Below are 21,694 nucleotides of genomic sequence, written 5' to 3' on the forward strand. Positions count from 1 at the left end.
GTTGTTCCCCTTGATTTGACAAGCTCTCGTTCGCACAGATTACTGTTTTTAAATCATGAACCAGCTCCTGTTTGTTTGTTTTTTTACCTGTGCATGTTTGCAACATGTCTGACTGTTTTTAACCTGTTATCACACCAGAGAGCCACTGCCTTTGTTTTTCTCCCATCCTGTCAGAGCTCAGGTTCAGCAGATATAAATACAACAACATAAATCTTCATGTGAAACCCAGAGCATGACTTTGAATGACTTTTAAACTGGACTTTTAAATGTGCAACTTAAAGAAAGCTATAGGAGGATCTGTTTTAATTGGACTCCCTCTCCACCTTCTGGCCCTGAGTCTCACTCACACTGTCGTAAATTACTTTTAGCGAGGTGTGTGTTTGTTTTCTTGAATTAAATGGAGATCGGATCGAAACAAATTTTCTGTGTTCAAGTCAACTTTTTACTGGATACAACACACCGAGGTGAAGTATTTATTAGTACAGTTGCGCAGTTCTACAGTTTGAAATGGGACATTAAGCAAATGTTGTAGTAGCAGCTATATGTAGCGCTAGGGCTGGGCGATATGGCCTCAAATAAAATCTGTGATTATTTTCACAAAAAAATCTATTTACGATTTTTCGACAATTTTTTTCCCAACTTTAAAGAAAACAATAAGTAAAAATGACGAAGAGAACTCAAAACCAGTTTTGTTTTAATTTTATCTAATTAAAATAACTATATTTATTATTAATGATAACAATTAATTAAACAATTCACAAATTATGATCTATCCATATAAACATAAGAGAGGGTTTTCTTCAGTAGAGTGGGGATGTTCTGAGAAAAACTGACGTATATATTTCTTCACTATCTAAATCTCAAAATGATCAGAGTATTACCTTTGAAGAGCAGCAAGTTTTACGCGTGTCAGTCACATCATTAATAATCTGCAGGGGAACCTAAAAGGGTCCCGGCTTTGGGAATGTTTCAGTCAAAGTTCTTAATCAAACCCTCAAAAAGTGACAGAAAGAAAACAGAGGATTAAAGGAAAGGGGTTTGGACGTTTACTGATGAGAGGTCTAGTTTATATTAAACTCTTTGGGCTGTTGATTCGGACCCTAAGGAACACGTGTCCGTCAAGGTGCTGGGTGTCAAAGACGCACAAGAACATTTGTTTGACATTCAGGTTTCTGTTGTTTCGTTAGTGAACTGTTAAATCACGCTGCACACAGGCGGAGTCAGCGCTTGCTGCAGTACAAAAGGTGCACAATAGTGGGGAGAAAAATTAAAATTTTTCTTTTTTTTTAATTGTCCACAAAGAAATATTCAAATTAATCGATATATATCACTCAGGCCTATGTAGCGCTATCAGCAGCCCGGTGCTAACACTGTCAGTTTGTATGTAGTTTAGTAGCCGTTTACAAATGTAGCACAGCTGGCAGCCCAATGCTGTGAGACCTCCTGGTCATGTCCTGCCAGTCATCTACCAATCAGAGCCAAAGTAACCTCACTCTTCATTTTACTGATAGACGCTCAAGTTTGAACAGACCACTGCAGAATAACTGCTGACTGTGGGTTGGAACATTAGCACAAACAGTGCAGCCCTTTTAACCTTTAGCTTGTGCTCTATCTCTCTCCTCTTTCTGCTGCTCTACTGTCCTTTTTCTGTCTGACAGTTAGGCTCCAGTGTCCACCATCACTACAAAATTAATCACAGAAATTGTTTTCAGCAGAGAAAAGCACAGATCTCTCTTCTTACTACTAAACTCCATCAGCCGACATGGTGTTGTCATAGAGACTTAAGACAAGCTTTGAATCAATCCGGTCCTGTCTAAGCGGATCAGGAAGCTAAAAAGTAGCATTTTAAAATAACCTGTAACCTGTAATGTTGGCTCTCATAATCTCATTTTAAAGTGTGGATAGAATCAGGCAGATATCTAGAAGGGAGACTTTTTAAGATTACTTGGAAACTCCTGACAGGGAATTTTAACCATTTTTTCCACATGAATTTATTGTCTTTCCTCTAAAAATGTGATTGTACAATCATATTGTGAGTATTTTAAGTGATTTTCTGGTCCTTTTTGCATGTTCTGCAAAATCTAAGCTGCAGCTGCAGGGAGTTATTTGCACACACCCACATAAATGCACCATGTTTTGCTCCTCTGCATTTTTTTCATTTCACCACCTCATAGCAAAATAACTTTGATTCAAAGAAAACAAGAAAGTAACGTGAGAGGATAAATAAGGGTTAATTGGCTTTTCCAGTCTTATAGTGTGAACAGAGTAAAGTGGTGATCAGAGGCTGTGCTGCAGTGTGAGGCAACTCCCAGGAGACACACACACACACTCACTCACTCGCACACACACACACACGCAAAAACACACACAGATGCACACACAGAAACTGAAGCATCTGCAAAGCTTATTCTGCTACCCTGTGCAAAAAATAAAAAGAAGGAACCAGTTCACGGAAAACCAGTATCATTTTAATAATTACACATATTTACAAAGATGCGATGAAGCAAAATGAAGCGAATCCAACCAGCGTCTTGTTAGAAAAAGGAATCACGGACAGAGTTTATTCGTTTTCGGATCAAATCCTCCTGCTCTCACGTGTCTGAGTGGCCTTCGCGGGGCTGTAAATGTGGTTTCAAGGACTCTCAGTTCATCTGTTGGTCCCTTGACAAACTGAACTCATGTTTCACCTGCTGTGCAAAAAAAGATCCAAACATGAAGAAAACGCAGCGTAGAGATGGGTCTGGGGAAACTTCCTCGAAATGTGGGAGTGATTGTTAGCTTTTTGAAGTCTGAGTGTGTGTGTGTGTGTGTGTGTGTGTGTGTGTGTGTGTGTGTGTATTGTACTGGACTAATTGGTGAGTGTGGATCAGCTTCATTATCTCTCCTCTCCCTATCTGTCTCTTTCGGCCCTGCGGCTCATTGAGACCCTTTGACTCGGGATCAGCTAATTAATCCTATTATGTTGTTATCACATTAGCTCGGGTCAGATTTCATCTAATAAATCAGAGCCAATGGAGAGAGCGCTCTCCACCTCCTCCCCCTCGTCCTCCTCCTCCTCAGAAGCTCGCAGACGGAGGGATCTCGGAGGCAAGGAGCCGTTGGGTCTGACTTTGATCTTTGCTCCGAGCTGATCATCGATGATGTGTTGGACTTGATCGGAGCGCTCAGCAACATGAAGCTTACAAATCTGGGTACAAATAAATTGCTTGCTGTATAAAGTTGGCAGTTTATGAAGCTACAGCGTGAACTTCATCGTATAGGAGGAATTCCTGGGTTCCTGATTTTGTTCACACTCTGCACCAGCTGTCAGGGATGGAGTAAGAGACCCTGTCGCTGATGGTTCACAGAGGGGGGCTGAGGTGTTGGGCTGGCTTTACACTGGCAACACAAACAGGCCTGGATTAAACTGTTCAAACAGGCCTGGATTAAACTGTGCAAACAGGTCTGGATTAAAGTGTTCAAAACAAACAGGTCTGGATTAAACTGTTCAAACAGGTCTGGATTAAACTGTTCAAAACAAACAGGTCTGGATTAAACTGTTCAAACAGGTCTGGATTAAAGTGTTCAAACAGGTCTGGATTAAAGTGTTCAAAACAAACAGGTCTGGATTAAACTGTTCAACACAAACAGGTCTGGATTAAACTGTTCAAAACAAACAGGTCTGGATTAAAGTGTTCAAACAGGTCTGGATTAAACCGTTCAACACAAACAGGTCTGGATTAAAGTGTTCAAACAGGTCTGGATTAAAGTGTTCAAAACAAACAGGTCTGGATTAAACTGTTCAAAACAAACAGGTCTGGATTAAACTGTTCAAACAGGTCTGGATTAAACCGTTCAACACAAACAGGTCTGGATTCAACTGTTCAAACAGGTCTGGATTAAAGTGTTCAAAACAAACAGGTCTGGATTAAACTGTTCAAAACAAACAGGTCTGGATTAAACTGTTCAAAACAAACAGGTCTGGATTAAACTGTTCAAACAGGCCTGGATTAAACTGTTCAAAACAAACAGGTCTGGATTAAACTGTTCAACACAAACAGGTCTGGATTAAACTGTTCAAACAGGCCTGGATTAAACTGTTCAAAATAAACAGGTCTGGATTAAACTGTTAAACATAAACAGGTCTGGATTAAACTGTTCAAAACAAACAGGTCTGGATTAAAGTGTTTAAACAGGTCTGGATTAAACTGTCCAACACAAACAGGTCTGGATTAAACTGTTCAACACAAACAGGTCCGGATTAAACTGTTCAAACAGGTCTGGATTAAACTGTTCAACACAAACAGGTCTGGATTAAACTGCTCAACACAAACAATAATGAGTTTGCCCATTTTTTTTAACTGTGAGAAAGATGAGTACATGTGTGCAAAGTGAGAAAGAAGGGTCGTCATTTGACTTGGTCCTGTCCCGGCTCCTGCTCAGAGAATCCTCTTCAAATCCTTAATAAGCATTAAATCTGATTTGCAGAGACTAAAATCAATCCCAGGATCAAGACCCCTGCAGAGGAAGAACTAGTTTTTTCGGCGCAGGTCTGAGTTTGTCCCTCGCTGACTGATTGTGGTGAGGGAGATTCACCCAGAGAGAAAAGGCGTTTTGATGGAGTAACTTTTTTTGTTTGTTTGTTTGATGGACTAACTTTGGACATAGAAAGATGCAGAGTAAGAAATAAAGTGTGTGACTGATTTTCTGCTTTAGAGTGAGTGAGCTGAATCAAACTCAGTCAGTGATAAAAATACGCCAAAATCAGAGATTGGCTAAACTTTAGTACATGTAGCTTTTGTTCTTTAATCCAGCTCAAAGAAAGCAGATTGGATTAAAATCAGTAGATTGGATCAAAACTTGAATCAGAATAAAAGGATTACTAGTTTGGATTAGAAAGGATAATCTAATCTTGTTTGCCTTGATAAAACATCAGCTTTGGGTTCTTTTTTAAAATCTAAATTGAATTAAATGATTTGATCCTGAAATAATCCTAATCCAAACAAAGGGCTGGTTTGCAGAAACTAAATCTGTACCATTTTAATCTGAAACAGTTTGATGATAATATACTTTGTTCTTGGGTTGTCACCTGAATCACATAGGCTAAAACAAACCCTTGGGTTATAAAAAGTTAAGCTTTTTGTTTCATAGAAAATAAAGCTCTGAGATTGAGCGAGTTAATTTTAGGGCCCCACGTAGAGATTTTGTACCATGTAGACCCTTTTAGAGTTCTGCTAATCCACATTTTGTAATCCTAATAAGTAATCTGTTTCAGATTGAGCCAATTTAGTTTTTCTTTAAAGCAGGTTGCTGCAGCAGCTGGACGAGGTGTTTGAACTCTGAGGCCATGTCCACACGTAGCCGTGCATTTGGAAAACTACCTTTATATTTTTACACGCTTAGGCCTGTCGTCCACATAATGCACAGTTTTAGGTCACTGAAAACAATGTTTTCTAAAAACTCCGGCCAAAGCGAAGATTTTGAAAAAAAAAGTTCCGTGGCTTCCTCTAAATGCCGGGAAAGAGAGGTTTTGGTTTTCAACCGTCACAGCTGAACAACAGGGGCTCATCCTGATTGGATGGCATGGGCTGGACGTCTGAAAAACGCTGACACGTGTGGGTTTGGCATGCTTTAAGCAGCACTTATTGGTGGATCTGCCCGGTGCTTGTGGATGAAAGTATTTTTTAAAATCGAATGCGGGGAAGGGGGGGGGGGGGTCGTTCTTGAAAATACCTGGCTACGTGTGGACAAGGCCTTAGTCTGCTTCCTTAGGGTAGAGGAGGCTTCTCTGCAGGGTTTCTCAATGTTTGTGATTGGTCAGATACTGTAAACTTCACCCGCTCTGATCAAGACTGGAAAACCCTGGGTTCACTTATTGAGTTCATATCCAGCTCCACAGTACCACTCTTCAGGACTGGGAATGCCTTGTTAAATCAACCCAAGTCATGGAGGGTGTTGCCGCACGTGTTAATCCTGCTTGGTAGTCCAGGCCCCAGGTCTCAGGTGAAACTCCTGTTTATCAGTCTATTAGCCAGAATCATCCAGGTAAAATCACTCACTCTACTAGAATGTAGAAAAGCTCTGCTCACCATGAAGAAATAACACTAAGATTACAACAATCCAATCTTAGAGGTCTCTGATGCCCTAAACCCTCACTCCATGTCCATTTGGACTTCTGTGTGCCAAAAGTTTTCAGTAGAGACTCCTTAAAATCATCAATGACCATAAATTATTCTGTCTCTGACAACAGAGACAGATAAGCTGTTTATTCAGACTTTCTAACCACAGGAGAAAAAAAATAGCATTGCTCTGATCTGTGGTTGCACAGAGCTGTGGTTGCTCTGATCTGTGGTTGCTCTGATCTGTGGTTGCTCTGAGCTGTGGTTGCACTGAGCTGTGGATGCTCTGATCTGTGGTTGCACTGAGTTGTGGTTGCACTGAGCTGTGGTTGCTCTGAGCTGTGGTTGCACTGAGCTGTGGTTGCACTGAGCTGTGGTTGCTCTGATCTGTGGATGCTCTGATCTGTGGTTGCTCTGAGCTGTTTTGCACTGAGCTGTGGATGCACTGAGCTGTGGTTGCTCTGATCTGTGGTTGCACTGAGCTGTGGTTGCTCTGATCTGTAGTTGCTCTGAGCTGTGGTTGCTCTGAGCTTGGGTTGCTCTGAGCTGTGGTTGCTCTGAGCTGTTGTTGCACTGAGCTGTTGTTGCACTGAGCTGTGGTTGCACTGAGCTGTGGTTGCTCTGATCTGTGGTTGCACTGAGCTGTGGTTGCTCTGATCTGTGGTTGCACTGAGCTGTGGTTGCTCTGATCTGTGGTTGCACTGAGCTGTAGTTGCACTGAGCTGTGGTTGCTCTGAGCTGTGGTTGCTCTGAGCTGTGGTTGCTCTGAGCTGTGGTTGCACTGTGTAAAGCCAGTTCAAGTGTGGAGTTGGAAACACACAATGAGCCCAAAATGGAAACAGAGACACTTTTCCACAAGACAGCACAGCCAGGCGGTCACAGGATCCTTTGGGCCGACTGCAGATGGTCACACAGCGGCAGCTCCTGAGAGGAACCTGAGCCCGGCCAGCAGGCCTGAGCACGCTGTGGAGAGCAGACACCCGCAGAGGGACCTGCTTCTGTGGAGCTGTCAGACTGTGAGGTCAGAGTTTTACCTTTGAAACACCTTCAGCTTTCTGTTTATGAACACCGGAGTGTGTGGATGCTGTCTGCAGAGAGGAGAGAGCTCGGCTTTCTGAGCACGCCGGCTCTCTCTGCTGTCTGAATCTTTCAGCTATCGTTGTTTGTGAAGCCGATCTTGTGAATCTAAAGACCACTCATAATTTGTTCTGCACCAATAATCTGAGATGGTTAATTAAAAAAAGAGATGCAGTCGTGGTTAGAGACTGTGGGGAGCTGCAGCTCTCTGAAAATATTGATTCTCTGAAACTGTGCAGGATTTGGACGCCCCCTGGCAGAGTGTAGCCATGATTTCAGATTTCTTTCTGAAGCCATGATGTGTGAAGAAATGTTCATTAAGAGATAAGTGCAATCAGAGACATGGTAATTAAAACAATCTTTGAGGCACTTCTTAAATAAAAAGAGTCCCCTCCCCCTCCTGTTCATGAAAATCAAAAGTGGAACAAACTGAGGAGTGCTGTTTGCCATGAATCTGTGCCACTTGCATCGATAAAAAGGCATCGTCAATTTTTGTACCTCTACCTACATTAATTTACACGTAATAACTTATTTTTCCTTTGTCTGTGTACATTCTTGTTCTGTGCAGGGCGTTGCGGCCCCCCTACAAGATAGAAAAAAAGGAATTAACCAAAAAAAAGTGCACGTAAATTTCAAGTTCCTCAGCAGAACTGTCATTGATGGGGATGTGAGGCGGGTGGAGACGCGTTCATGATGGCAGGCACAGAATGAGGCAGCTCTCTGTTCACATCATGAAGCCGCTCGTGCTCCAACACGAGGATGGACATTCTGACAGAGGGAGAAAGGAACGAAGACGATGTGGACAAAAGAAAAAGAAACACAGGGAAGACGGCGGAGCGACAGGGAATGTTCTGAAGTCTTTGTTTTCCAGGAGATACCAAAGAAACAATCTGAAGGGTCCAGGAGGAAAACTCTCCTGTTGTCTTTGCTTGTTGACATGTCCACAGGGTGAGCTCGTCCTCCCTGCTCTCCTTTCCTCCTCCTCCTCCTCCTCTTCCTCCTCCTCCTCCTCCTCCTCCTCCTCTTCCTCCTCGCCATGCAGAGTTGGCTCCAGAGTGTTTTTGGCTGAGACGGCAGCTTGGACAAACAGAAGGTGGGCGAAGGAGGAAGCGTGTCTCCTTCATACAGACTCTTCTGTGGATAGCAGCAGGGGGTTGATGTATTCAAATCCCTCAAACTCCGACTGGTCTATTCTCTTTATGACGTCCCTGAAGACAGAGACAGAGAGAGAAACAGAAAGAGAGACAGAAAGAGATACAGACAGAGAAACAGAAACAGAAAAAAGAGAAACACAGAGAGAAACAGAAACAGAAAAAAAAGAGAAACACAGAGAAACAGAAACGGAAATAAGAGAAACAGAGAGAGAAACAGAAAGAGAAAAAAGAGAAACAGAGAGAGAAACAGAGAGAGAAATAGAGAGAGAAACAGAGAAAAAGGGAGAGAATTAGAAAAACAGAGAGAAACAAATAGAAAAACATGGAGAGGAGGAATTAGAGGATGTGGGAAACAACAAATCTGGATCAGGTTATAAATAGTGAACTTCCTGTCCTCTGTGTGGTTTTTAACCGGTCAGTGAGGCACAAATAATTTTTTTTTTTAAGTTTATTTAGATTAAAGACCTGCAACTGTTTTGTTTTTGTTTTATGAGCCAGAGGAGGCATTGTGTCAGTGTCAACACCTCTTTATTCCCTACGTTCTGTTCAGAAAGCTTTTCAAACACATGTAAACCAAACCCTGACATTTAAAACAGGAGTTATTTTTTATGGTAAAGTATAAAAGCACAATCAACACTCAAATGAGATAAAGAATTAAGCAAACATTAAAACGAGCGGCTAGAGGAGATATGACATCAAATAAACTGTCTGTATAAAAGGAAGGCTGTTACAGTTTTCACTGCTTTTTTAACTAGACTGCATTGATTGAATGAATAGTTTGAAGCAGCAACATCCGGTTTTTGTAAAGTGAAGCCTAATTCGGAAGTGCTAAAAGATGCTGCTTATTGGGACTGCTTAAGGGGTGGCCGCAGAAAAAACAGAGTCTACGCACTAAATTAACCAAAAAAAAACCTTTAAACCAGACTGTTACAGCATTAAAAACATATCTACAGCCTGGTTCAAGAAAGGACTTAGGTCTGAAACGCTGATTTCTCTACCAGGTCCCTTTCACATGGAAATTTTCCATGCCGTGCACACTCAAGAACAAGGACAAGATGGTGGAAGAAGGGGATCTCCTAGTAGTCGGGGTGCAGAAATACAGGTATCTGTCTTTACAGAGAGATCACTGTGATAACCAAGTTGTAAATAATTCATTGCATGAAATTGCAGCCACTCTTGACAGAGAAAAGGAATTGGTTTGAAGAACCTGGAAAAATCTCAGGACAGATCATAGACTGTATAAAACATGGACGTAGTCTCCCCGGCGTCACCCGTTTGTTTCTGAAACAGAAAATGAAGCACACCAGCCATCACTGCCATATTGGTAGTGGCAAGGGCTTAGTGTACAGCTATAGGGCCTTTTTCAAACCGCCCCCTACACACTCTCCCTACCCACTACCCCTCCGTTTGCGCGTTCTCGCGGAGTGTCTGCCACATTAGGGCCATCCCAAACCGATCCGCGGGGAGGGGTAGTGGGCTTTAATACCCTCCACAAGTGAGTCTGCACGGATGCCGACTCGCTGAACACGTGCAGCGCTAAATTGTGTCCAACAGACAAATGTAAGTTCCACGCATATGTGCCTGCACAAACACTGTTAAACTAACACAAATATTTAATGATTGTCATGCAGATGTTCACAACTTTAGATGTACATGTCATTGATTAAGGCCTGCCTTGCATTTGTTCAGACAGTTCAGTGTTTATTTAGAGTGAAACATGAAAAACTCTTCAATAAAAAAAGAAATGCAGTCAAAGAAGCGTGGGAGTGAGTTTCTTTTGTATTTTCTATGTTAAATTTTCTTTTTTTTCTTTGTTTATCTGTTTCTGCCTGAGATCTAGTGAAGTTTCTGTCCCAAAGCTGTATTTATACCCTACACCCTGATGAAGTCAACTTCATTCAGCTGCGAGTGTGACTCCGTGACGGAGTGCACTCCGTCATGGAGGGGGAGTGTGTAGGGGGCGGTTTGAAAAAGGCCCATAGGGTGCCTGTCGGTCATGTGACCCTGAACTGTACCTCTGATTGGGGGAGCTTGGGATCTTAATATCCTCTGAACGACCAAATTAGAAAAAAAATCACCCCCTGTACAGTGTGTGCCTATAGTAAAATTAGCGACTCAGACAGGAGACGTTTTTTGATCCAGGCTGTGAATAGTTTCATTTCTGCTTTCAGATTTTTTTGGCTTGGTGTGTTTGTGACTTCCTGTACTTTTGGAGCCAGCCTCAAGCAAACACTGGAGAAACAGTAGATTTTAGCACTTCAGCACTGTCTCATACTCTCAGACCGGAGGTTGCTGCTTGGGAGGTTGCTGCTTACAAACAAAAGGCAAACTTCTTCTATGCTTGTTTAGTACTTTGGTGAAGTTTATGAAACATTTCCCCCTGCAGTTTGGGAATGGACACCAGTGGGTACAGGGTGTTAAAAAGCATAAAAGCCCCATGTGTTCTTTCATCAGGATCTCATGTGTCTGAATTCTGCATGTCACATTCGCGCAGAAAGCACAACACAGCCTACAGTAATAGTGATTAAAAAATGCCAGAGTTTTTGAACAAGACTGAAAACATGAATCATTTTAAGATTCTCAGTATCTTCTACCTGATCAGAGAAGGAGCTGATTGGTGAAGGTTCCTCTCTCTCAGATTAAGGTTGTAGCAGGAGGTGTGTTTTTGCCTCTTTTAATGCACGTTATCAGCTGTGTGTGTGTGTGTGTGTGTGTGTGTGTGTGTGTGTGTGTGTGTGTGTGTGTGTGTGTGTGTGTGTGTGTGTGTGTGTGTGTGTGTGTGTGTGTGTGTGTGTGTGTGTGTGAACACACTGTTGAGTACAGAGGAGGAACTCCAGCTGCTCTTTGTTTCCTGTGTGCTGCTTCCATTAACAGAAGGCTGATCACAGGTAAAGTGGGCAGAGCTCCAGCAGCAAAAATAACTGGACTCTCTTAGCAACGCTGCTGGCTTCTTCAGCTGCAACAGGCTGTTTACTCATCTGTGTGTGTGTGTGTGTGTGTGTGTGTGTGTGTGTGTGTGTGTGTCTGTGTGTGTGTGTGTGTGTGTGTGTGTGTTTGTGTGTGTGTGTGTGTGTGTGTCTGTGTGTGTGTGTGTGTGTGTGTGTGTGTGTGTGTGTGTGTGTGTGTGTGTGTGTGTGTAGGAGCTGAAGTCCAAAAAGGCGGCCTCTTTCTCTCCCTCTCACTGGGTGCGCTCAGAGGCGTTCTCCCCTCAGACGCACAGAGTACAGGGGCTTTGAAGTTAAAACAAAAGGTGCCTTCTCTGGACCATCCTCGTGGTGGACCAGGTGGGTGGGGGTCTCACTTCAGGGGCCACCGGCAGCGCTCACAGGTTGCAGATCCCACCCACATGGAGCGGAGGACAAGTGAGTGAAGCACTGCGGTGTCTTTGTTTCAGGGTCTGGAGCAGAATACTGATGAAGTGGAGATTTCTCCTCCAATGGAGCTCATGTGAAGCTCGCCCTCCCTCTCTCTGTAGGTGGAGGTCAGCCACCATTACAACATCCACCCAATCCTTTTTTTTATATTCTCAGAGAGAGCAGAGGGGCAGCAGAGAGGGAGACAGAGAGGAGGAGGTTTGGGGAGTGACCAAAACAAACAAGAGTCCGACCAACATAAATGTTTTTTTTAGGATGAGTTGAAAGCTTTACCAGCTGCTGAATGAAGAGAGGAAGAGGAGACTGAACCGAGCTTTAAAGATCATTGTCAATGTCATCCAACCAAATTCAGTCTGACTGACCGGACACTTTCTTTATCAGCTGTTGGCCTGGTTTATACTTCTGCTTCAAATCAACTCTGTACCTTTCCTCCTCCCAAATGAAACTATCACTGAGCTATTATTATAGCAAGAATATTAGTGTAAATGCATCCAAAAAGATATGAACTGATCCACCAATGTGTGAGTCCATCCACAAATGTGTAGACTGATTTGCAAATAAATGCATGGTCCTAAATAGCTGAAAAGTCTAGGTGTTTAGTTTTTTTTTTTTCTACAAGACCTGAAAATCCACACAAATCACCAGTTTCAACTAAGGTGGGCCTCTTTGTAGGCTCTTGGTGGACACATGATTCTTGCTCCAGTCCTTCCATGCGAGTGATCTGCAAATGCTTAAAGAAAATCTGTCCTGAGAGGCAGGTTAGTTTGACCTGAGTTCAGGCTCCCAGGGGTAGGCTGCCAGCTTTGGAGCTATTATTGTAGCACCGTGCCTCAGCTCCTATGCATTCACAACTTCTTTGGCTCTTTTGGATTGTTTTGGGGAGGTAGACATTATTGTCATTTTCCCCCCAAAAAAGATAGGCATTGTTAGACCGAAATTAAAGACTTCTACTTTTACTGACACCAGGTGTTAAACAGTTCACCCTCTTAGCTGCACCACACTGGAAGGACTGCAAGGCCCCACAATAATCCTACAGAGCCAGAGAAGGTGAGAAATGCATAGGGGCTGAGACACGGTGCTACAGTAATAGCTCCATACCTGGCAGCCTGAGCCTGGCAGCCTGAGCTCAGGGCAAACTAACCCTCCTCTCACTGACAGATTTTCTCTACACACTTGCAGATCACTGGATGGCAGGACTGTAGCAGAAATCATGTGTACACAGACAGCCAATAAGGAGGCCTGCCTCAGGTGTAACTGATGATTTGTGTGTATTTTCAGGTCTTCTAGAACAAACACTCAGACTTTTCAGCCATTTATTTACGAATCAGACCACACATATGTGGACATGTGCACACATTAGTAAAGCTATTTACATATTTGTGGATCAGTTCACATTTCTGTGGATACATTCACACAAACAAATAATATCACTACAATAATAGCTCCATATGCTATACATGGAAACAGGACCGTCCCACAGAGGCTTCACTCAGTCCTCCCTCAGTGGTATGACGCTGGAACACAAACTGATTTTCTTCTGATTAACGCGTCTTTTGTTGGATGAAGAGAAACTGTCTCTGTTGGGTCTGTCCTCAAGACAAGAAGAAAACTACTGTTCTCCACTACTCTGGAGATGTTTGTTTGATGATAGAGGTAGATCATTCATTTCTGACACATTCAGGGAGTCAGGCTGGACACTGTTCCTCCTGCTGTTGCTCTCCATACAGACTGGTCACTCTGTAGCTCCAGCTCACACTAAAGTGTAAAGAAGCTGAAATTAACCAAAGTTTGCACACCTACTGAGGAGAAGGCATCTGTTTTTAAGTTTTTTTCTGGGAAAAGAAAAAAAAGAATTCGAGAAAAAGAGATTTATTCTATCAGACCAGAGTAACGCAGAGTCCTCTTCTCTAGACGCTCGCTAAGGCCGCCATTTTCAAAGACAGAGAGCTGGCACAATAAAACCTGAAGCCCACCCCTTCTCCTCCCCCTCCCCACGCTGGAAACCCCCCCTGAGCAATCCTTGCTTTTAATGTGGCAATGTAAATCTCTAACACCGAGGTTTCACCCTTCTCCCTCCCCGCGCGGCGCTCACAGCTCTTTCTTCTCTTGCCAAGCTCACGAGTGGGAGCGAGGGGAGACTGGAGAGCTTTTTGCATCACCCCCTCCTGGCGGGAGTGGGCGACATCAGCCCTGCTCCTTAGTAACAGAGGGAACGAAAGGGGTGAGGGGGAGATAAAGTGCGCCACGCAGGGAGGAGGCGTTCGTCTCTGTTTGATGTCAGGAGGTGTTTGATGCCAGGTTGGTGTCTCCATCATGGGACTGGCAGCGCCCCCCACCCCCGATGTACCACCTCAGCTCTTCAGGTCTGTCACACACTCCCAGCGTCACTGCTGTCACAAAGGAGCTTCAGAGGCCTCTCTGCAGCCCGTAACGAGCTGCGGGCTGGGTTAGAGGATCTGTGAGGAGCAGAGGTGTTCAGCTCCTCTAGACCGAGCAGAGACTCAGAGACATGTGTCATGGCTGCAGAGCATGATGGGCATTTAATAAGGCACCAATTAGCATGGAAGATCCTGTTGCTCTATGCAAGCTCACAATCAGACCGTCAGCGCTGAGCGTGTTCAAAGTTTACTGATGCACAGGAAACACAGTCTGTTCACACTTCAAGGAGACACTTCTGGTCATATCTCTGTTGTGTGGGGTAAAGCACTTGCAGTGAGCAACAAATAACAACCAAATACAGACCTCGTCAAAATGCTAGAATTTACCTTTTGCACACTTAGACCTTAATGAGGTTTTAAGTAGAGCTACAATATGCAAAAGCAAGAAGGGGGAGTGTGGAAAAAAAACACTGAAAAAGTAATTTATTGAAAACAAGTAAACTGAAATAGGCTGTTTATCAGCTGATCAATAGTTTAAGACTATCACTCAAAAAATGACAAAAAACTCTACAAACCAGAAAAAAAATCTCAGTAGGACTCAGTAAAGAGTAGCTCCACTGTTCTTGTTAATCAGTTCAAAAATTGGTCTGGGCATGCTTGATGCCAGTGTTTCCAGGAAGCTTTTGGGAACATTGCTCCAAGTGGTGAAGATGGCTTCACAAAGGGCATCAATTGTCTGGAACTGATGGCCATTTTTATAAACTTCCCTTGCCATCCATCCCCAAATGTTCTCTATTTGATTTAAATCAGGGGAACATGGGGGATGGTCCAAAGAGTGATGTTATTCTCCCTGAAGAAGTCCTTCATCAAGCCAGCATTGTGACCTGCAGCGTTGTCCTGTTGAAAACCAGCTGTTACCACACAGACCAGGGCCCTCAGTCATGAAGGATGCCCGCTGCAACATCTGCACGTAACCAGCTGCTGTTTGACCACCCTGCACCACCTGAAGCTCCAGTGTTCACTGAATGAAAAAGCCCCAGATCATGATGGACCCCCTCCAGTGTGCCAGGTAGAAAACATCTCAGGTGGGATCTCTTGTCATGCCCGTAACGTTGAAGCCATCTGGACCTCCAAGGTTCAATTTTTTCTCATCAGAGAATCAAACTTTTTCCACCTTTGAATGTCCCATGTTTGATGCTCCCTGGCAAAGTCTAAACAGGCAGTTTTGTGACGATGAAGAAGACGAGGTCTTTGAATTGTTTTTTGTTTTTTTTGAAACCCTTTTCCTGCAGATGTCGTCTGATGGTTATTGTGCTGCAGTTGCCACCGGGAAGTGTCCGTGGATGTTTCCTCTGTATTCCTTTCAGTCGCCATCTGTAGCAGCTCTTCTCTGTATACTCCGGTTCATACAGGTATCCTTTTAGTTCCAAAGTGAAAGGAACTTCATCGTCGCTGTCATAGTCACTCATTTTGAATTTCCTACGCTGCCTCACAATCCTTAGAGTACAAACAAAAGAATTATGATACTTGATCAAACTTACACGAGGCTACAACCGGCGCCGAAGCATAGCTTGTTTACATTCCCTACAGCTGAAAGGAGGAGGGGGGACGGAGTGCACTAGCGCTGCGCGGAAGGATACATGACCAGTTAGTTAGGTCCAGATAAATGTTTATATTTCCAAAGATTTAATGCACTTAAAACATATTTTATGTATCGTACTCTTAAACTGTGGTATTACTTTTTGATTTGAGTTACTGTAGGCAGAGAAAATAGCCTTTGAATCTAGTACGGTATTTCCCTGTTTGCGCCTATTTCCTCGTCACCATCGATTACAGTTTGTGTCTTACTGAGGGAGAGGAGACAACTTTCTACTGTATCTAATGTCCTTAGTGGTCACATAGAGCTCATACAACCCCACTTCAAAAAAACTGGAAAACTATCCCTTTAACTGTCGCTACAGCGCCAAACTTGGGACTATGTCTGTGTCTCTGTGTGTGTCTCTCTCCCTTTCTGTGTGTGTGCACACATGTGTGTGTGTATCCCTCTCTCTCTGTCACCCTCCCTTTTCTCTCTATACTTCTCTCTCCAACTCTCTCTCCTCTGTCTCTCTAACCCCAACACAGTCGAGACAGATGTCTGTCTAACATGAGTCTGGTTCTGTCCGAGGTTTCTGCCCGTTAAAGGGAAGTTTTTTCTCTCCATTGTAATTTGCTAAATGCTGCAAAGTCCTGTACTCATGGTGGATTAAGATAAGATAAGACTCCTTAACTTGTCTTGATGTTGGGTTTCTGCTAATAAAATTTTGTTAACATTTACGGGTCTAGACCTGTAAATGTTTTTGTAAAGTGTCTTGAGATAACATTTTTTATGATTTGGCGCTATACAAACAAATATTGATTGATTGATTGATTGATTGATGTCGGTTTGTTTATCTGGTTTGAAGTTGGTTTACTTTATTTTGAAAGTCATTGGGGGTTCCTGTACAGCTCGATTTGCCCTATGGTGAGTTAACGTGTCACAGCTCCAGCATCAGTCAAAAATTGTACTTTTGCATATCTGCTGCAACCTGCTGGAGCAGGGCCACAGCTGAACTACAAGAAAGTGGATCCAGTTTGAATGATACATTGACTTATATGGAAACCAATCTGATCCAGTGCTGTGATGGAGCGGAACCAGACCAGGGGGGCATCTGGTGTATTCTGGCCTTTTACTGTGACCGGCAAAACACATCGGAGCCTACTGGATGAGATTCACAAGACTTCTATTCTTCCACTTGTAGCAAAGACGCATAAATGTGGGGTGGGAATCCAGAGGACTCTTAGGTCTGTGTTGTGCATAGACTGTATGATTAATGGGCGTAGTCTCCCCGACGTCACATGGCTCTTTCTGAAACAAACTTTTGAAGCAGATCGTCTATTGTGGCCATGTTGGATGGGGGCTTTGAGTACAGCTACAGGGCACCCGTCAGTCACATGAGCTGAGCTGTGCCTCTGATTGGGTGAGCTTGTGATCTTAATATCCTCTGAACAGCTGAGTTAGAAAAAAATCCACCCCCCTTACAGTGTGTGCTGATAGTGATATTAGCAACTCAGACAGGAGACATTTTTGAACCAGGCTGTAAATGGGTTAATTTCTGCTTTGAAAACAATTTTTTTGGCTTGGTGTGTGTGTGACTTCAGGTACTTTCGAAGCCAGCCTCAAGTGGACACTGGAGAAACAGCAGATTTTAGCACTTTAACATTGTCTCAGAGTTTCAGACCAGACGTTGCCGCTTGGGGTGTGGGGTCCGTCCTTGGAGTCTGTCTGTGCAGTAGAGGATCTTTGCCATCATCTAGTGCGTCCCTGGCATGGGAAAGGGGCTGAGTGTTGGCACAGTATGGCGGCAGGTGGTGCAGAAGATCCAGATCTGGTCGACACAATGAAAAAGCTCAGTCCTTGTTATTCTTATTCTTCAGAGAGGCCTTTACGTTAGCAATGGAAGAAAGGTGTCTTCTGTGTCTCTCTGTTGGTCACGGGCTGAGTTTTGGTGCAGAGAAAGGATAACAGCTCAGCAGGGGGTGAAATCCTTCCATCACATTTACATGCACGCTGACTTCATAATGTGTAGAGCATTACCACAAGAGACCAAAATCTGATTTAGACGCTTTACGGTTGGTCCTGCAGGCAGCAGGCCTAAGTCCAGAGCCTGAATCTGTGAGTCCAGGTCACATCCTGCTGTTGTAGTTCTGAATGACGTCATGGTACAGTGCCGGTATCATCCAATGGGATAGCAAGTCTCAGGTAGCTCAGAAGGTGGTCCCTGCTGTGCCTGCTGGGATTTGTAGTCCAAACCAACCATCTTGGAGGTAAAGGTATTTAACAGACAGGGGGTAAGAACCCTCTCTGTGATGGTGCTGTTCTGTTAGTCTCCAGGAGGGGCAGCATTGACATCAGTTCTTTCTTTCCTGCACTTCAAGGCGCCTGGATCTTAAAGCTTCATTAGACCTCAGACTAAATGCTCCTCTGATCTCCTGAAATTGCCTGTCACCCAGTTCTCACCACATTTCCTGTCGTCATCAATGAAGAAGCTAATGAAAGTCCCTCATTTGTCGTGTGGTGAGTTCAGTTAAATGTCTTAAAATCCATCCAATAAAAAAAGCTCTGCAGGAGAAATCCAAATGATGGAGCCTGAAAAATCAGTCCAGCATGGATTTTAACGAGTGATGTCGAACAAAAGCCTGGTAACATTCATCAGGAGGGCCTGCCAGAGTCGTATGGGATCTATTTAGTGCCGTCACAGAGGAACAGAGGGTGTGTTTGTGCTTTCGTGCTCTGGCTGCAGACTGTGCAGCAGAGGAGCCTGCATCGTTTCTGTTCTTCTGCCAGATCTCTGCAGTCCTCGCCCTCCTCGGTTCAGTCTGAGAGGCAGCATCCGTCACATCCTAAAGGCTGAACATCAGCACGGAAACAAAGTCCTGGAGGATAAAGACGTCAGTGTGGGGAGCTCACAGGGGGGCCTCTGACTTGATTGGATGCAGAGGTCTTCTGAGATGGCACAACAACCACTGTTTGCATGACGATAGATGTTTGATACCTCTCTGTGAGACCAGGATGGGCTCGGATCATCACATGAATGACAGAGGGACACACTCACACCTGCCAGATACAGTCAGACCTGACAAAGCCCAGAAAGTTTAAGGAAGTGGCCACAAAGTTTTTTTTTTAATGGGATGTGACTTACTCAGGGATAATAAACACACGTTTCATTTGATTGAGAGGTCTGAAGACATGTCCTCCGCCTCTACCCACCATAGACTGTTCATAGAGTGGACAGCGTGAGTCTGTGCAGTAGAAAATCTGAGTGAAGCAAGGATACAAATACAAGTTTTCTTTTGTTTTTATCTCTGGAGAGTCTAATCTCTTCTTGGCTCTCTCTCCTGACACTTCTTAAAATTCTGGAAAAGACTACACAAGATCATCAGCTGTCAACTGTTAAACCTGATGTGATAATAATATCTTCACATCACCTCAGTATACAGATGTGAGAAACATTCCTACCAGGGTTTTTTTTTAAAGTTTGACCACAGCTCATCTGGAATGACTGGGGACACAAAGGTTTTGACCTATACTGCAGCCAGGCACCAGGGGGAGCAGTTTTTGTGGCGCCCTCACTTCGAACTGAGCAATGATGTCCATGTGACACAGCAGTGCACATATTTGAGCTCACCACCATATTTGAAAACCCAGAATGGGGACATATGTCTGAGTCTGAGCAACATATCTCCTCACAGATGGTGTGTGAGTTTTTTGTGATCACAACTGTTTACCTATCACCTGTTGGGATTATCTGATCTGTGCACTGACTTACTAGACCCTGATCGGCCTGAACATTATGACCTCCTCTCCTCAGACCAAGAACAGACAGCAGAAACTGAAAATATTTACCTAACAAGTGCAGAGAATCTCTTTTTTTAAGATAATAATGGGCCCAAAATAGGTCTTGATTGGTCATGTGGAGTTCGTTAAGTGAAGACATTAATCTCATTTCAGGAAACTCAAATAACAGCATTTCTTTTACAACTTGTACATTTTCCTTACTTTTTATGGGCGGTTCAGGTCTTTTTTTTCTGATATCTTGAAATAAGACACTTTTCTGTTGTCAGGTATTTGTGACTGATTCAAGTTTGAGGAGAAATTTTTACTTGAAAAAGACAAAAGAAAAAACTAATTTTGTTCTGAGATTTTACAGTGAACCTGAGAAAAAAAAATCAAAAGGCAGACACTAAAAGCTGCTTTCAGGGAAAACTATTTTTTTTTGTGCTTTGGAAATGAATACACAATTTAAACAGACCTGGACAGATGCATAGGAAATGGCATTAGGGCCAGTGAAAAAAAAAAACGAAACTTTTTTTTTTGTTATTACTATTTTTCAGAGTCAGAATTCTGACTTTTTTTTCTCACAACTCTGACTTTAATCTTAGTATTCTGACTTCTTTGTTTCCCAGAAAAAAAAATAGTAATAACAAATTTAGTCTGACGTTTTAGCTTTCTTTTTTTTAGTGGCCCTAATCCTCTTCTGTAGATGCAGAATATATACATATACACACACACACACACACACACACACACACACACACACACACACACACACACACACACACACACATAAATATATATATATATATATATATATATATATATATATATATGTATGTGTGTGTGTGTGTGTGTGTGTGTGTGTGTGTGTTTAACATTTTTTTAAGTTTCTAAAAGTTTTATCTTTCCTGAAGATCTGTTGTTGTTATTTCAGCAACCCTAAAACCTGCTTTAGCGATGAACCCTGGCAGAGTTGATCATTCTGGAATTGTCCGACCGTAGCTAGCAAAATTAAAAACATAAAGTAGTTGGTAAGAGAAATTCTGCTGTCCTGAGCTTATGGGCCATCAAACTGGGTTGTGGTTTGCCTCATGTGACCAAAATGAACAGGAGAGTTCATCCACTGAGTAGGGGACGTTAACCCAGCTGTGTGCACCTGCTTATGAGCACAGGCCGCTCAGAAAAGCTGTCTCCTGGTTGTAAACTACACTCCTGCTCTGAACTCGGCTAAGTTTGTGTCATCAGTCACGCTAGAGAGTGATTTAAAGATCAACTGCTGATCGTTCCTGTCTCTAATAAACACGGTCTGTGCGTCTCACCTGACGTCTCCACATGTGACGGCTCTCTGAATTATTCACGGGACTCTAATGAAGCTCTGCTGTGTGCTGTGAGAGGAAGAGCAGGACTTACTCATCATCTGGCGTTAGCTGCACTGGTTCATTAGTAAACTGCGTGTCGAAGTTTTCGAGGCCGTACTCGTCAGAAATTTGAGGTTTGAAGGGCGGCGTCACCTCCTTCTTTTCCAGCTGAGGGAAAAAGGAGACACAGAAAGTGGAGTTTAAAAATAGCTCTTCAAGTCTGTGGGGATAAGAAACAAAGGTTTATATGAACGTCCAGTGCTTTCAACCTGCTTCAGTTATGATGGAGTGATTTAAAGTCTTCACCCCCTGCTCTGCTGGGACAGAAACATCTCGAATAAAGGGCGTGAAGGTGTGTCTGAGCAGTCAAACACTCCTTTCTGGACAAACACTCCTTTCTGGACAAAACCTGTAAGCTCCTGTTTGATGTCTCAAAGGGAAAACTGACAGAAGGATTTTGAAACTTGAAACTGCTAAAGGAAACATCATCAGACCTCAGTTAAATCATTATTTATCAGATATTTCAATTAAAACAACTGAACAAAAAAACTTTACTAACATGGTGTGAACTCAATGGGAAAGTGAAAATCTAAAGTCTGCAAAATGTATTTTCTATAAGTTATATTAGTCCTTTTAAAACAGTTCACAGTAATTTTGGGCTTTTTTTTGATTAAAATCGTTTTTTATCATCTTTATGTGATTTACAGCACAAATAAAAACACATACTTTTGTTTCCCTGGTGTTATAGAAAACTTTCATTTCAGCCTCCGAATGCATCTCTTAAAGGCCCTGTTCCGTGAGCCTCAAAGAGAGGGGCGGGGCTATGGGCAGACCTTGGTGTTTGAGACCCACCCCTGAAGATTTCATGAAGATCTCGTTCTACTTTGGAATGGAGTGTT

The 21,694-nt window shown here is 43.1% G+C and overlaps 1 protein-coding gene across 3 annotated transcripts in view; it reads right to left on the minus strand.

The window, feature by feature from the left end:
- Positions 1-7,133: 7,133 nt before the first annotated feature.
- prkcz (protein kinase C, zeta) overlaps positions 7,134-21,694 on the minus strand; it is a 169,339-nt gene continuing 154,778 nt past the window's right edge. For all 3 annotated transcript variants that reach the window (XM_074682230.1, XM_074682232.1, XM_074682231.1), the window contains 3 exons: positions 20,848-20,963; positions 8,180-8,383; positions 7,134-8,149 (listed from right to left, as the gene is read on the minus strand). In XM_074682230.1, coding sequence (XP_074538331.1) covers positions 8,296-8,383; positions 20,848-20,963 — 204 coding nt within the window. In that variant the 3' untranslated portion in view covers positions 7,134-8,149; positions 8,180-8,295. The remainder of the gene's footprint in view (positions 8,150-8,179; positions 8,384-20,847; positions 20,964-21,694) is intronic.

Source organism: Halichoeres trimaculatus, unplaced genomic scaffold, assembly GCF_033239565.1.
Source record: "Halichoeres trimaculatus isolate MK-OKI-2021-1 unplaced genomic scaffold, fHalTri1.1 fHalTri1_scaffold_11, whole genome shotgun sequence".
NCBI lineage: Eukaryota > Metazoa > Chordata > Actinopteri > Labriformes > Labridae > Halichoeres > Halichoeres trimaculatus.